The sequence below is a fragment of the Lepidochelys olivacea genome, assembly GCF_965140295.1.
Source record: "Lepidochelys olivacea isolate rLepOli2 genome assembly, chromosome: 5".
Taxonomy (NCBI): domain Eukaryota; kingdom Metazoa; phylum Chordata; order Testudines; family Cheloniidae; genus Lepidochelys; species Lepidochelys olivacea.
In genome coordinates this window covers 21,079,360-21,092,343 of record NC_140415.1, presented here as the reverse complement: position 1 = coordinate 21,092,343, position 12,984 = coordinate 21,079,360, and the positions used below count along the sequence as shown (strand labels likewise).

The 12,984-nt window shown below is 45.3% G+C and overlaps 1 protein-coding gene and 1 long non-coding RNA gene across 3 annotated transcripts in view; one reads left to right on the top strand and one right to left on the bottom strand.

Annotated features, from left to right (window-relative positions):
• ONECUT2 (one cut homeobox 2) overlaps positions 1 to 7,233 on the bottom strand; it is a gene marked incomplete at its 5' end in the record, with an annotated part of 43,433 nt that extends 36,200 nt beyond the window's left edge. The window contains one exon of the mRNA XM_084627781.1: positions 6,078 to 7,233. Coding sequence (XP_084483907.1) covers positions 6,078 to 7,233 — 1,156 coding nt within the window. The remainder of the gene's footprint in view (positions 1 to 6,077) is intronic.
• A 505-nt stretch (positions 7,234 to 7,738) lies between these two features.
• Positions 7,739 to 12,492, top strand: LOC311520363. 2 transcript variants are annotated; one of them, XR_014711567.1, is made up of 5 exons: positions 7,739 to 7,875; positions 8,122 to 8,433; positions 9,002 to 9,064; positions 9,515 to 9,574; positions 11,454 to 12,492. It is a non-coding gene; the product is annotated as an uncharacterized lncRNA (long non-coding RNA). The 2 variants fall into 2 exon arrangements; XR_014711566.1 differs by lacking the exon at positions 9,002 to 9,064.
• The last annotated feature ends 492 nt before the right edge of the window (positions 12,493 to 12,984 follow it).

Below are 12,984 nucleotides of genomic sequence, written 5' to 3'. Positions count from 1 at the left end.
CAAACAAACGAACTCGGATCCACTGTATACATCTGGTTTTGTTCTGAACTGAAATATTTTTGGGAGAAGGGTGGAAAGAACTATATAGCAAGAACGTGTGTATTGTGCGTGAGTGTGCGACACAGAGAGAGAGAGAGAGAGAGAGAGAGAGAGAGCAAATGTATAAATTTTTACCTAAACCTGAAAGAAAGAAAGAAAGAAAGAAAGAAAGAAAGAAAGAAAGAAAGAAAGAAATCCAAGTTTAAAGTTGGAATTTCCTCCTTATTCACAATTTTGGGTAGGGCTTTCAGAGGCCATAGTCCTCTGGGGTCAAGAAGTGAAATAATTTCCATTCCCTCGCTGCTAGACTACACAGGGATGTCAAATAAACTCTTAACGCTGAAACTTTTGTGTGGTTCATCGGATCGTTACCCCCAAAATATTTGATTGTATTGAAGCTTTGAAAAAATGAACACAAAGAAGTAGAAAAACAAAAAGAAGGCCGATTATTTAGAAGTGTGTAAAATGTTTGTTATTGCTCAGAGAGCAACTGTCTACTGTGTAATTTACCTGTGTAGGGAGTTTTTAAAACCCTCTGTATTGGTCTAAGAGCACACACTCCTTGTTAGCTCCTGTGACTAGTTAAGGCTGGCTTGCTGTATGTACATGGACATCACGTACATACAGTCATTTATAGTATGCAGAGTTTTTAAACAAAGTTAGGGAAAGCAACGACTGCGCATGCACCGCAGCAACTGTCCAGATTTGGGGGCTGAGAGAAGGCATTGGGAAGAGGGGTGATGGAAGCCCCACTTCAATCTGTCCCCATTAGCCTGACGCCGTGTCAGACAGCTTCTGTCCGGAGCTGGCAGCTTTCACACTGAGAGCCATCTCCTAGGAGGATGAGACAGGCACGGGGGTCATTTTGTACTGGTCCAAGTGAAAAGCGTCCCCTCTAACGCCGGCCTGTCCTTCTGCTAGCTTAGTACCGCACTGAAGCAAAGCACCCAGCCGTATGGTCGCCTCTTGGCACCACTCCTGGGGGAGAGCTGAGAGCGAACCCGAGGCCCGACCCGCAGCCTGCTTCCCCGCAGGGCTGCAGGATCGGCTCCCTCGGGGAACCGAAACGTGGCTTGTAGGGTGAATCGCCATGTTGGCCATTATCTTTCACAATCTGCTCAGCCAATGTTTTGGGAAGGTTCGCAAGGTATGGGGAGAGGGAAGGATTGCGACACACACACACACACACACGATAGGGGAGTCTTGTGCTGGGAAAGCCAGCGCCATCAGCTTTACTGGAAACAAGCCGGATCAGGTTCCAGATCAATGAAAACTGGGTCCACACGTTTATGTTACTGTTGCCAGCATTAATGCTCTTTTAATCTTCTAAACATTATCAGCATCGATCTCCCTCCATATACACATTTGTTTGAGAAAAGTGACATAACCACATGGTTGGAAAGACTGGAATAAAAATAAATGTTGGAGCCTTCTCGCTTTATGAGATCCTGTTCCCCAGGTTATTTCGCGTGTGGTGTTCTCTCTCTCCTACCCTCAATGCTCTCAGGGACCCAGCACTAATGCATATTAGAAAGGTGTTATTGATTCACAGGGGACTCGAAAAGACAAGGACAGTAGTGAGCTAGCCCTTCAATTATTAATTTGATCAGACCATCAAGCAAAAGTATGTCTGGGTTATGTACAAATGTTAATGCACGTTTCTATAGGGCGCAAGGTGCATATTGACTCAAGTGACTTGACACCGTAGGTACAGGATTATGTTTTTCATTGGTTATAATAGAATATTGCAATATGATATTATAGGATAAGATGTGGTTACACATACAGGCATAAGGCTATTCCCATATGTGCAGCCAGAGCTGAGATTGTGTGTGTCCACACACACACATTCATAAATGTCTGTTCTCTCACTGAAACAGCTGCAGAGAAATGTGAACTCTCTGTCTAATGTAATTATAGGAATAGGTTAAAATATTAGGAAATCTTATCCATAATCATTAACAACTATTAGATGTGTCCCTTTACTTCTTTTCTACCCTCTCTGGGTTTAGCTGGAAGGGGGGCGGTTAACATAAATTAACAGGGCTTCAAATATGAAAAGTTACAGCCCAAGCCTGCCGTCCCAGAAAGCAGCCGAAATCCCACTGACTTCAACAGGAGCAGGACAGGGTCTGGACTGTGGAGTTCGCCACCTAACCATGATTGCTCTTTCCTTTGGTGTCAAAGGGACCGTGTGTCTAACTGGGCCGAGAAAACAACGCCAGTTGCAGGGATCTGGCATGTGCATCCGCCACGCGAACGGCACTCTTGTCGAGGGACGGAGGCTGGGACACGCTGGATGTTAATCGAAATGACAATGTCCTAAATGAGCTAACTGAAGGAAAAGTCGCATGTTAGAATTAGCGCCGCAAGTTACCCCTCCCCCATGAAAGCAAAAGCAGATGACAGGTTTCAGAGTAGCAGCCGTGTTAGTCTGTATCCGCAAAAAGAAAAGGAGGACTTGTGTCACCTTAGAGACTAACCCATTTATTTGAGCCTAAGCTTTTGTGAGCTACAGCTCACTTCATCGGATGCATTCATGACTGTACTTTTCACTGCATGCATCCGATGAAGTGAGCTGTAGCCCACGAAAGCTTAGGCTCAAATAAATGTGTTAGTCTCTAAGGCGCCACAAGTCCTCCTTTTCTTATAGCAGATGACTGGCTTTAGTTTTAATTTTCTTCCCCGATGTAGATAAGGCGACTGGCATATTCGTCACCACATTACTGTATGCAGATCTCCTCTGCCTTCACTAGTGATGTTTCCCTAATTGAAAATCGTTCAATTTCGTGTGTGCGCGCCTAAGTGATTGTATCACAAAGGTGAAAACCATTAACGCGTGATCTCTCCCGCTTCGAAGGCATCATAATTTGATTAGTAACATTAAACGTACATCGCACTCCTGAGAGCCTCCCTCCGAAAAGATCCCAGAATTGATTCTACTTCCAGGATCCCAGCGCCGCAGACACACACAGACTCTGCGGCGAGATACATTCATAATGCTGAAAAGGCGGAGGGATAAATACACAACCCCCTCTCGCCCTGGGTGTGTTAGAGAAGATACCATGAATTTTTAATAGCCTACGAAGTCAAGAACAAAATCACCTTCCCAGTCCCGTGCTCTTTCCCTCCTCCCCTGGCCAGACGGGGCCATAGGAATTGAAGGGGGAAAAATAACCAAGCCCACAGCACTGCTGTAAAAATGAATGTACCCAGGTGGTTTTGGGCCGCCTCCTTCCCCCTGAAAATCTCCAAGGCCCTCAGTGGTGGATATAGATCCGAAAGCTGAGGCTCCGGGTCTGTGCCTGTTTAACCCAAACCAAAGTGACGCTGGCATCTCCAGTTGTGGGGCGTGCAGAGTTTTCTATCAATAATGCATGGAGAGATGGCTTCTGTTCTCCCCCCAGCCCCCAGCCCCTGTAGCTACACCGAGTACATAATAGCTACTCACCCAAATCCCCGCTACGGCATATCTTACTACAGGAGTGTGATCTATTGACCGAAACAATAGTCTCCGATGATATACAGGAAGTCCTTGACCCACTTGTTGTTGCTAATAAAACCACACAATAAATGGCAAAATCTCACCTTACTTTAGATACTAGATACAATCCGGATACTTGTATGCATCTATTTAAACGCCTCTCAAGAGCAATATATTTTATATGCCTCTTTTCTTTATTCAGGACTTCAAGTGAACGATCAGACCTCATCCTGCAAATTTAGCAACTCTGACCAATTCCAAACGGCATCTCTAAATGAATCGGAATAGAGCCCCAACTTCTCTGTTTTGTACGTTGCACTTGGGGGGGGGGGAATCGTGGTTCACACAAAGCTTGCCATATCAGCTACACCACTTCCAGAGACGCACTGCAAGAATCCCACCGACCACTGAGATAGGCCGAAGAGATCTATTCACTCTGGACTTCTCACACATGAATTGTCCCTAAGACCGCATGAGAAAAGAGGAAGGGAGTGGAACTTGCCTTTCATTGTATAGTGTTTCCAAATAGCTTTGTTAGAAAGTGTGCCAACTACACACACACACAATTAGAAACAAAGGATTTCAAATCTCACACCAGGTTTCAATGGGACATTGTTAACAACAACAAGGCACACAACTTCCCCTACCTTTTGCGTTTATTTCCACGATGTAGTAGGTAATAATAACAATTAATATTAATCAATAATTATAATTAGTAAGAAATCATATCAGAAGCTCCAGAAAGAACTTCACTCAGGATTTGACACAACCAGGAAAACACAACCACCACCACGACCCCCTCTGCGCACAAATGGAGGGTGGATTTTGAAGCAAAAAGTAATCTTTCCGAAAGGTTGTTTCCTATTTGCCCTCTGCTAATCAATAATACCAAACGATTACTTGGTACAGATTGGAATCAATCCAACCACAGGTGAACTAGGTAGTTGTCAGAGTAGAAATCCCTTCTAAAATGCATTTGTAAATATGCAGCTGTCACATTATAAAAACGAGCCACACACACTATTATATAATGGGAACAAGTTTGTGGTAAAGGGCTAGTATGTGTTAGAAACAGGTTGCCAATATTTTATGTATTATGTTAAAATGTGATGGGACAGCGAAGCAAATTCCAATTAATGCAGATATGTTAATTCTTGCCTGCATGTCTTTCTTTCCAGATGTAGAGCCAAAGCAATGCTGAAAGGACTGCAGATGTTCCTCTAGGCAGTCACTTTCTCCTCTCTGTATGAAAAGAGATCTTCCCCCCCCCCCAGAATATAGGTTTTTCCAGTCTTGACAAGTCTATTTTTTGAAGCATAAATATTCTATCGGTTCGCTCCTCCACTGCACACTATATCCAGCAAAGAAACATCTATACATAATCCCATGTACACTTTTCCAGATAGCGATTTATTTTCCAACCATCTGTATTATTATCCCCCACTCTCCCTCGAATAGCAACCTTAATGGACGATTTCTTGTAATCTTAGAACAATAGAGGGTTGTACTTCTCTTTGATTACAGCAGAGGGAGCACAAAACAGCTCACCTCACATTAGAACAATGTACCAAGTGTGATTGTCTTCTCCCTCGGCTTCAAATCCAGCTCTCTGCTCTGTACAAAAATAAGCGCCCGTGTCTGCAAAGAGGGTAGTGCAGCCTTACACTTTTGCATGCAATAATCTATAGCTTAATTTCTCGGCGCGTAATGTATCACACTCCTAATGTGCTTCCTTTCACTGAGGAATCTAGGAGACTTGGAAATGATTCACACAACCTCCGCCGTGCAAAGGAAATACACATTTTGTGATTTGTCTAATAAATGCGTTGATGCGACAGCTACTACTACCAGAAATGAAAGATACTGGCGCTGTGGGTAAAAAATATCAAACGGAAGCACTCAAAGCCTGGAGAACAGCTATTCTAAAACTGCCCCTCACAAAATGCGTCATTCTTTATAAGAGATTTCCCAGGATCTGTTGCTTTTTCCTTTCCTAAAATTGATAAAATACATCCGACACCACCCCGGGACCTCTCGTTATGTCCAAGGAAGTTTTCCGAGAGAAATAAACAAAACAAAACACATCTACCCTAGAAATAAGGATGCAATGTACCTACCATGCATCCTTATCGTGGGTCAAAACTGAAGAGCCTTTTGCTGGGCGTACTGGGGATTTTCCAAGTGCAATAGGAAATGTCAAAAACTCGGCACTATTCTAGCCCAGATCATGTGTAAAGATTACAGAGCAGGGTGAAAACAAAACATCCAAACCATTGTCCTCTTAGCAGTGCCACCAGACAAGCCAGTCTGGTAGCACCCAGTAGCTCGAAGTAGTCAGATTAAGACTATTAAAGGGAGACGTTAAACCAAGACAAGGGCAATCTACTCATCGTGCAGCTCCTTAAAAAAACAGCCCCTTGAATACATCAAGCACTAGGCTGTGCCTAAAGCCTGTACCGGCAGCATCACACTACACTGTTCAGTGGCTCTTTCCCTGGGACGCTTTGTCTATTTGCATGTGCACAGAGATCGTATTACGGGTGCCAGAACTCACCTGCAAGTCTTAAGGCTGACATTCTCTGGAACTCGGGTTCCTGCAGCCATTTCCACATTCTCCTGAACGTCTCCCTGCCAGATTTCAGCTTACTCCAAGGTTTAGGGTTCCTTAGAAGGTCTGAAAGGGTCCCCTGAGAACGGCACAGCACCCTCTGGGCAAAAATCGCCTGGGGGATGCTGTAGCGCTTCAGCTCTGCAGTGATCCTTTGGGCCACTTCTTTGGTGTTGATCTCTTCTAACTGCCCAGAGTTGTTAACTTGAGCTCCGGAGGAGGAGGGCGGCCTTTCCCGGCTGGAAGCCAACACGGGCCCGTGAGGCTGAGCATGGCCAGGGTGTCCAGGATGGTGCATACCGTTTAAGTGGGACATCATGGCCGCAGGGGGGGTAGCCAGCCCCCGGGAGAGGTGCTGCTCACCCCTGGCCAGCATGGCAGTGTGGGCATCAAAGTTGGGGCTGAGCATCTTGTCGTGGCTGGGGGGTCCATAGGTATGGAGGCTCTGCTGGGTGTTGTGGATGGACCCCAATCCGTTGCCCAGGGGGGTGCCAGCCAAGGGGGACAGGCTCTGCCCCATGCCGGGCATCTCCTTGTAGGGGCTGTAGAGGTTGTTCATGGCCGGCAGCCCCCGCTCGTCCCTCATCAGGGTGAAGCTCCCGCTGACATTGCCGGAGAGGCGCTGATGGGGGTGGTGGTGGTGATGGGGGTGGTGGGCATGGGGGTGGTGATGGGGGTGGTGGAACTTGTCGGAGACGGTGGAGATGGGCGGCAGGGGCTGGAGAGGAGTCAGAGTGGTGTAGGTGCTGCTCATGCCCATGCCAGGGGGCGAGGAGTCACAGGGCATGCTCATGGCATGGTGGAGGGGGATGGACAGCTCCGGGCGGTAGTCCCCTGCCCCGTCGAGCAGGGAAGCCATGCTGGACACCATGGCCGAGCGGGACGAGGCAGAAGCTAAGTCCTGGTGCGAAGGAGGAGGGTGGACCCGTAGCGATCCGGCGCTGCGGCTGGGGTGGTGCGGGCTAGGGCTGCCCAGCAAATCCTGCTCATGGCTGGCTGCCCCGTGCAAACTGCCCAGGCTGTCCATTGTCATCTCCGGGTTCATGGCGCAGGCATCCAGCTCTTTGGTGAGGCATCGATAGGCGGTGTAGGCAGTCTTCATTCAGTCCATGGGGGTGCTGGGCTGGCGGGATGCTCGGAGCTGGGGGGCGGGGGGGGTGTAAAATAAGGCCTCTCAGTTGTGTGTGTGTGTGTGTGTGTGTGTGGGCAGGGGGAAGGGTGTGCGCGTGTGTGTGTGTGTGTGAGGGGTGGGGGTGGGGGGGAATCACCAGTCTCTATCAGCCGGGCCAGCGCCGTTCCCTCGCCATGTCCTAGCGCTTTCCTCCTCTTACGTCTTCTGTTTAGGTAGCTGGAGCTGTCCAGAGTGGGTTTGCTGCTCAAACAACCTAGCTTAGCCCGGCTGGGCAGGGCTTGGGCCAGGACTGACAGGCAGCCCAGCCAGAGCCCAGGGAGGGAATGCTGAGCCCTCGCTTTGTCGGGGAGAGCCCTCCAATGGGCGAGGGGAAGGGTGGGACTGGAGGCTTAAAGCTTGGCTGAGATTTCAGAGCGCCTTCCCCCCCCCCACACACACACTGGAATCAAACGTCAAGGAGAGAGCGAGAGAGCGAGTTTAAAGATGCAGCGTCCCCCTTGTCCGGGGGAAAGGCAGGCGCTGTCTCTCCGAGCCTGGGAAAGCGCCCCCCTCCACCTCCACCCCAGCAGCCGCGAATCAGGACGCAGAATTTGCTCTCAGTAATAGTCCAAAGTAAGATGCTACAATCGTGACTTGACACAAATACTCGTGTAAGCGGCCGTTTGCTGCTGTCTTGTAATTCAGTGTCACCCAGAGGGCACCCCCCTCTGAACTGGCTCTGCACCGTGCTTGCCAACCGAGGGTCACTATTTTAACCCCATCACAAAGTCTGGGCGGGTGGCGTTTGCACAGCGCCAGCCAACTTAGGACAGAGGCATTGTTTTAAGTTTATTCTCACAAATCGCTCCTTTATTACAGTATTCCGTCTCTCTGGATCCCTGCAGACTGCAAAACAAAGCTGGATCTTTCGGCACTCCAGATATGATTTTTTTTTAAACTAAAGTGAAGGACCCCGTAAACACAATGCCCCCAAAGAGTCTAGCTTCATGTTCTAATTACTTGTAGTGACGAAGTTTTGCAGCTCCCCCCAGTTCTGCAGCACGTCTGAACAGCCTGCTTCGGGCTCGTTTGACTTTTTAAAAAGCTGTGTACCACTTTTTCTCTCAAGAAAAGCCAGGCATTATGCAGCACACGCTGCCATATGGCTCTGCAATCTCTGCGTTCCAGAAGGTAATACACTTTTTGCATAGTCCTAATTCTGTTCTGAAATGGATCAGTGGATTCGGAAGGCATGACCAGGGCCTGTCTCTCACTTTTCCCTCCTCTCTTCAAAAGCCCCTCTCCATATCTATTCCTTGAATCTGTGTCCTCTGTAAACCGTGAAGAAAGACAATCACCAAGAGAAAGGGCATTGCAGCCAACAGCCCCTGCCTGCCCCCCAAAGTAACAGATTCTTGAGGAGCAGGTTGCTCTCCCTGTGTTATTCTGGAGGTTTGAACAGGCTGAGGTTGCGCAGATGTTGCCTTTGTTTACAGAGACAGTAATTAAGGGCAGGGTGGACATAAGTTTGAAAAGCGTGACCTATTTTCTTTTTATCAGCTGTCAAAAGAAGAGCAGGGGGTCTTCTTAAGGCAGCCCCTTCCAACCACTTCCAGCTGTTAGAGAAAACTTGATAAGAAAAGAAGGAAAAGTGTCCAAAATACTGTATGTGCCATCTTGGCTAGAAAAAGGTTTGATTAATCTGGAAAACACTTCTGACTCTCCCTTGATCTTTCCCTTTCTCCTGCTATCTGCACAGGGAGAAAACATCCCCTCACATGAATATACACTAATGTTATGGGGTCAACTTCAGAGAGTTCTGGTCAGTGCAAGTATTTTCTTAACTGACCCTTCCTTCCCTCTTGCGCCAGATCTTTTTAGTAAATTGTTTCATTCTCTATATTTATAAAGGTGGATCGCCTTGGTTGTCAGGCATCTATAATTCACTACAAAAGCTCATGCTATTGCAAGGTCATAGTCCCTCGTTGGTTGGTGTCACCATTGATACCCAAGGTGCTTGTACATTTCCTGAAGCATACCATGAAGTTTTAAAAAAGCCATCCTGAAGTACAGCTGTTCTTAATGGCTTTTGTAATCTGTGCTTCATATGCAAAGGTCTAACCCAACTAACTTCACACTTGCACAAATAAGAAGCTCTTCTTACATCAATAAATTAGCATATTATTTCTCTTCCTTTTCTGGGAGTGGTTTTGAGGTGCGGGGGTGGGAGTGTGTAAACTGTAAAATAAACCTATTTTCTATCATGATCAAGATATACCCTGTGAGCTGCACTTCTGGGCTTGGGAATGATCACGTGTGACGGAGTTTAAAGGTGAGTTGTTGCACGCTCCCACCTCCGGATCAATACTGGGTTTCTCTGTGAAATCATGCAATCCTATTTCTTCCTTTGTGTATCAACCGGGCAGGATTTCGACAGGTTTCACGTTTAGTTTCTAATGGAAACGGGACATTTTGAGGTTTACCCTTAGCAAACATTTACATGAGAGATGCACAGACTGAATGAACCACAGTCTAAGGTCCTAGTTTTAAATGAAGTCTCTCCTCCCCTTTTAGTAAAATATTGAATTGTGTGTTCCCATTCAGGTTCATTTATACAGGGGCAATTTTGATAGCAGTCACATTTTTTTAAAGTGTTAATTTATTTTGTGGGTTTTGTAATGGTACCGTTAGATGAAAACTACAGCTCCAAAGGCCACGAGAAGATTTTTGCAAACTGCACTTTGCAGAATTTAAGAGTCCATATTTTACTCTCTTGATTCCATTGAGTTATTTCCCCCGTTGGAATGATTTTTCAATATATTGGTAAACAATGCAGAAACTGTGATATATGGTCAATACAATTCCTTCATTAATAATATTTGGCCAAACTATCCTGTAAAATAGTATAGCAAAGCACATGTAATATTCCACTTTAAATATGATACAGATAGTTGGAGGGTATAATCACAGTGCATAACAGTGTGATAAAAGTAGATATTATACAAATATTTTGAAAATAAGGTGTTTCATGTTCTATTTTGTTCTTAAATCAAGATATCGGGCAAATTAATGAGATATAAATACTTCCAACTAGATTAAATATATCAGCAACTAAAGCTTGGCAGATATACATGATTAATGTAAAATAAACTACATGTATATTTACAGAAGTAAACAAATCTCACAGTCTTCACTTATCTTGCTGATAACACACACAACACCTATTTTAGAGACTATTTTAGCCATTTTCAGAATATTCAAAAATGCCTGCAATTCTTTGAATGTAGAAAGACCAGAAACACATTTATTCTCCAACTAGGGTTATGAGAGAAGCACAAAAAGATACAATAATAGTGAGTTGATTTGAGCTACTTTATTTTTGTCCTTACCAAAACCATCTGGCATGTGAGTGCAGGGGTATTGATCAGAATCTGTGTGCTACAGACCCCATGCTAATCTATAGCGTTACTGGCAATCAGCTTCGCCAATGAATTGCATCTGTCTGTACTGCTATCAAACAAACATCTTCTAAAAAGTTCCCCTTCCCCAGCGTAATCATCCATTCAGGGGTAAGTCAATCCTCTTCCTTTCTGATTCTGCTAAGGAGAATTAGATAGAAAGTTTGTGTTGTTGGGTTTTAAAGGAATGAGAGCATTTTTTTCTAGCCAGTGAATGATAATGGTTTTCCAGACAGGCCTCAAGCGTTTGTATTAATCTGACAACAAATTCAATTTCACTATTGTAGGGGAATTTTTTAGGAGAGGCAGAAGAATCATTATACTACCTAAAAATGAAGAGCTGCATTTTAACCACTAAATTCTATGTTAGTAAGAGGACTATGCTGAAGAGTGTGCAGCCATTTATATGCATATGTACGGGGGTGTATACATACACACACACAATCTCCAAAGGAGATCCCTGTAGCTTCTGACACATGTAGCTTGTTTATATCTAACCATTCAATAGGTGTAAGAGGAGAGGAAAAGTACGTAAAGCCAGCCTGCAAGTGAAAAAATGTGTGATCAGCCTAGAGACAAAAAATCATTTAGATCACGACCAAGAATTGTTTCCCTGGGTAACTGTTGGGAGCCGAGGAATGGCTGAATTGTGCAGGATCGCCTCCCTCCTTAACCAAACGCGAGAAGTTTTTGTTTTGGCTAAGGGTGCGGTTTTGAATCCCACTGTTGCTTGCTATGCTTTTGCTTCGCCAGGACTCATCACGTCGGGGTTGGACTGTAAATCCAAGCCGGGAAAGTACTGGACCACCAGACAATGAGTTCTCTTAGCTCCAGGTTGGACCTGGAAGTAACCAGAGCCCAGCAACCACCGTTCTGAGACATCTCTGGCCTTCGCACGGATTCGGGAACTTCCCCCGCTACAACTTTGATAAATGGAAGGGGATGCGGGGGTCGGGGAGCGCGAGAAAGAAGGAGGGAAAAGAGCAAATCCTACCACACGCAAATTAGGCACAGAGTTAGGAATGGGACTTGCTGGCTTTGAATAGGAGGCCATTTGCGGAACCAGCACCAGCGGGACCCGCTGCTTCTGCCTGATCTCGCGGAGGCTGCGAGCCGGGCTCTGAGCTGAAGGGAGCGGGGTGCCGGGGCGGTGGGGATTGTTTGAATCTTCGTTGGTGCCGGGTTCGCTGCTCCCCAGTACACCAATGTTACGCTTTTGCCCACGGCCAGCCCGCTGCAGCCTCCCGCCTCCTCCATTTTAATCAGTAACGCAGAGACGATAACTTTGAGAAACGTTGTCCTTGTGCGTTATGCTAATCTTATCGAGGACCCTGATAATCAGCTTTGGGGTTTTTTTTAGGGTGGCAGCCATATTTAATTATTTATTTTGGTGAGGCAGATGAAAATGGCCCCTTTTTGACAGGACCAGAGAAAGTTCAGTCTTTGTTGGATCCCTGAGAATATCAGGAAGGAAAAGTCCTAATAGGAGAAAGGAAAAAGAAAAGAAAAATTTCCCTCAACATTAAGGCAGCTCAGTATTTTGGAAAGGAAGGGAAAGGAAAGGTTATAAATTGGTATCCGTTCTGTTTGTGCATATGCAAACTACAGCTCTGCCAATTCTCACTGTGTGCGTTAAAATGTATCCATCATGGATTCAATTTAAAGCAAGTTTAAAAGTATCCCTTTTCTGTGGTTAGGGATAATTGTTGTGACTTTGAGGGAGACATTGTCCATCGCCTAATTAAAAAAAAAAAATCAAATGGTCAGCAGTTTGACCAGCCTGTTTTCATTTTACATACATATATATCTGTAAATAGCTATACAGAAAAACAGACATATAGGTTTAACTATAAATATACTTTATATCAAGATATACTTTGTATATGGCTAGATATACCTTAATATACTTTACAGATACATTTAATTTATCTAGCTAGATGTATTTTATTCTACTTTACGGATACACTTAGTGTAGCTACATACACTTTACCTATCATAAAACTTAGCTCTTATACTGCGCTTTCCTCTGTCGATCCCAACGCGCTTCAGATACTTAACTGTATATCTGTCCTATGTAGTCATTCATAAAGCTCAAGTTAGTTTTCAGAACTAGCCCCCCAAGTGTGTATAAAATTAGGTCCTCCCCCCACCCCTGTTGTCAGTCTACAACAGAAGAAACTGGCGTGAGGTCTCTTTGTTCAGGGCAAGTTGTGCGTGAAATCTTTTTGTTGTCCTTTCTAAAGAAAGGCAAAAGTTGCAGTTGATTGTAAAAAAGACAAATTTA